The sequence below is a fragment of the Apaloderma vittatum genome, unplaced genomic scaffold, assembly GCF_000703405.1.
Source record: "Apaloderma vittatum isolate BGI_N311 unplaced genomic scaffold, ASM70340v1 scaffold15221, whole genome shotgun sequence".
Taxonomy (NCBI): Eukaryota; Metazoa; Chordata; class Aves; order Trogoniformes; family Trogonidae; genus Apaloderma; species Apaloderma vittatum.
Window position 1 is genome coordinate 1 of NW_009698621.1, and position 2822 is coordinate 2822.

The 2822-nt window shown below is 47.4% G+C and overlaps 1 protein-coding gene across 1 annotated transcript; it reads right to left on the reverse strand.

Moving 5' to 3' along the window:
* Positions 1–340: 340 nt before the first annotated feature.
* Positions 341–2762, reverse strand: CIZ1 (CDKN1A interacting zinc finger protein 1; the record flags this gene model as incomplete). The annotated part of the gene is made up of 5 exons (XM_009878095.1): positions 341–523; positions 865–978; positions 1572–1656; positions 2097–2227; positions 2580–2762. Coding segments are annotated over 5 exons (696 nt in total), but the record flags the coding sequence as incomplete, so codon positions are not given.
* Between the last annotated feature and the right edge of the window lie 60 nt (positions 2763–2822).

The following is a 2822-nucleotide window of genomic DNA, read 5'->3' on the forward strand; positions in this document are numbered from 1 at the left end:
ATTTGCTATGAGACCAAGCTACTGCTGGGCTATTCAGAGAGACTATATCTTTGTCAGAAATTCTTTCCTTTGAAAAGACATTGCTTATGCTCCTCAGCAAGAAGGTCATGTTTGAAGACACAGCAGGAGCTGCACAGCACAGCAGAAATACCCTCCTGAATCCCACATGCAGAGCCTGAATCTCTTTTGCATCATCCTGTGCTCTGGAATAACCCCAGAGCCCTCGTGGGGTGTAAGGGTGACTGGGCTCTTGAAACCCTGTCCTCAACCACTCAAGACTAACTAAGTCACAGAATCCCATAGCAGATTCTCAGGTCACTCCTCCTCTCGCACAGCATACCTGCTTGGCAGCAGAATCCTCATTCTCTATCAGCACTACATCAAGGTCTTCCTCCTCACCAGCTCCCCCCTCCTCCTCCTCCTCCTCTTCGTCATCATCGTCCTCAAAACAGCCAACAGCATCTACCGTGATCAACTCCTCAGAATCTTCTGGGCTGCCCAACTCCTTCTCTCCTAGCCTCACCTGTCAGATACACAGAAGAAAGATGAGATCAACTTCACACTCTCCAGGCAACCAAGGAAGACCCCAGATGCTGAACAGACTACATTTGATGAGTAGAAGAGACTGCGAGAGAGACACAAAGGTATCTCGCTTCTAGACACATCTAACTCCTTGTTCCTTTTTCACTCCATTTCTTTAAGCTCTAACAATTGAAGTCCGGCAAAAGATAGAAATTAAAACAGGGTTTGAAGAACTTTGCATCTTCCTTTCATCCCTGCAATAGCCAGGGAAGCAGAAACTTAACCTGCTCCGCAGTGTAGCTACCTCCAGCCCTGGGTAGCTCTCCACTCAGGCAGGATTACCTCTTTGGCTTTCTGTTTGTGCTCAGGGGACTTCATATGCTCCACAAACTTGCGAGGGGTCTTGAAGTGGCGGCTGCAGACAGTGCAGAAAGGACGAAGTGAGCGTTTGGCCAGCTACAAAAAGAGGAACAACTCAGTAAGTCACAAGAGACAATTTGGAGGAATGCATACAAATCTTGAGCAATACCAAGTCAAAGCTTTGCATCTAAAACAGTGGGACTGCAAGGAAAGCCTTCAGCAGCAAGGACTCCCTGGCTCTTATCCGCAAAAAAAAGATGGAAAGCATGCAAAGCAGAACAAATGTGGCTTATAAAAGACATTCTGGCACTTCTATCCTGGAAGCAAATAAATATGACATCCTGTCTAAATTTTAGCCTGAAAATTTTCAGACTGTCCACCAGTTCCTCCGTTCAATTGATTAGGTGAGTACGATAGGCCACGTTTATTGAGAAAAGCCAAGAATTATACATCAGAGGTCCTTTGGGCCACACCGACACAGCATGACAACGGGAAGCTCCAACAATGCCAGTTCACAGAGGTAGGAGGTAGCACAGCAGTGCCCTCAGACAGCGAGGATGTTACTGGCAGAACTTCCATCTCTCCAGTCGCCTTCCCTTCAGTGCCTGGGGAGCAGGAGATGCTAGACACTTCCACCCAATCCCTACAAAGGGTCAGCGCAAAGACGACATCCGTGCTATGGCTGTTACCTTGTGTTCTTGGGTCCTGCGATGTTTGATTAGATCCCCCGTGAAGTGTATCTGACAAGTGTTACACCACCGCTGCTGGGTCTCTCTAAAGTGACAATGGCTATATCTGTAAGTCACATTTTCTTACATTCCCCACGGAATACTGCAGTTTGCAACCTGTTTTCAGCATTGCTTTCCTCAGCATTCCTATCTTTACAAGCTCAGATTTAATCTTCTCCCTTTCCCAGACATTTATATCGGTTGCTTTAGGTCATGCTGACAGAAAGGCACCAGTTAAAACAAGTCTCTGACCTGATCTACTGTATTAAAAACTACACAGCGGGTCAAAGTCTATACTGGCAACCTTCAGCAGGAGAAAAGTTGCCTGAGGGAGATTAAAGAACGGGGAGCCGCACATGCCGGTGGGCGGCGCCGGCGGCAACGACGACGACGACGAACACAGGGGCACCCTGGAGCAGCGAGGAATTTTAGAACCAACATAGGTCCACACTCAGACTGAATTTTTTAGCACAGACCAAGACTTACCCATCTTTTTCCGCGAGCACCTTCTGCTCCTTCACCATGGGCAGCAGCGAAACAAAACAAACATTGCTCATGTGCTGAATCTCCCCAAGTTGCTGCTGGTGCTGAATTCCAGCCATGTGGGATTGGAAATTCTGAGAAAGAGGTTAGAAGAAAAATTCATTTAAATGTATGAAAAATACAGAAAATTATACATATGAGGTACACTTTCCATTCTCTTGACTGCTTCTAACAATGAAATGGTATAAAAGCTTAAGAGCATGGCTGCGTGTGGATCCACCCACATCCGCTCTCTAGCAGGTTGACTGCCAGCTCTGCAGGAGAGGTTTATTTCATCTGCATGCCTGTCGTCATTTTTTTACGTTCCTTGTTCCTGAGGCACGAGCCCTTGCTACCAAATCTCCTGCTGCACCTCCCCGTGGCAGCCAGCTACCTAATTCACTTCTCTTGACCACCCATGTCCCAGTCAGACCCGTGGATTTTTACCTGCTGACTGCAGCAGTTGGTCTTGCAGATGTAACAGTAGAATTTAAGGACCGATTCAGGGTTGGGATCGGCTGTGCCCACCTCGCAGGTCCAGTGCCCTGGTTTGAGAGCGGTTGTACTGATAGCTCTGCTCTCACTGCTCTGCTGGATAGTCACTTTCAGTGAACCTCCAGAGCTCAACACCTGCCAAAAGAAGGAATCAAGATTAAGTTCAGTCTCTCAGGAGAATTACATCGGCTTTTT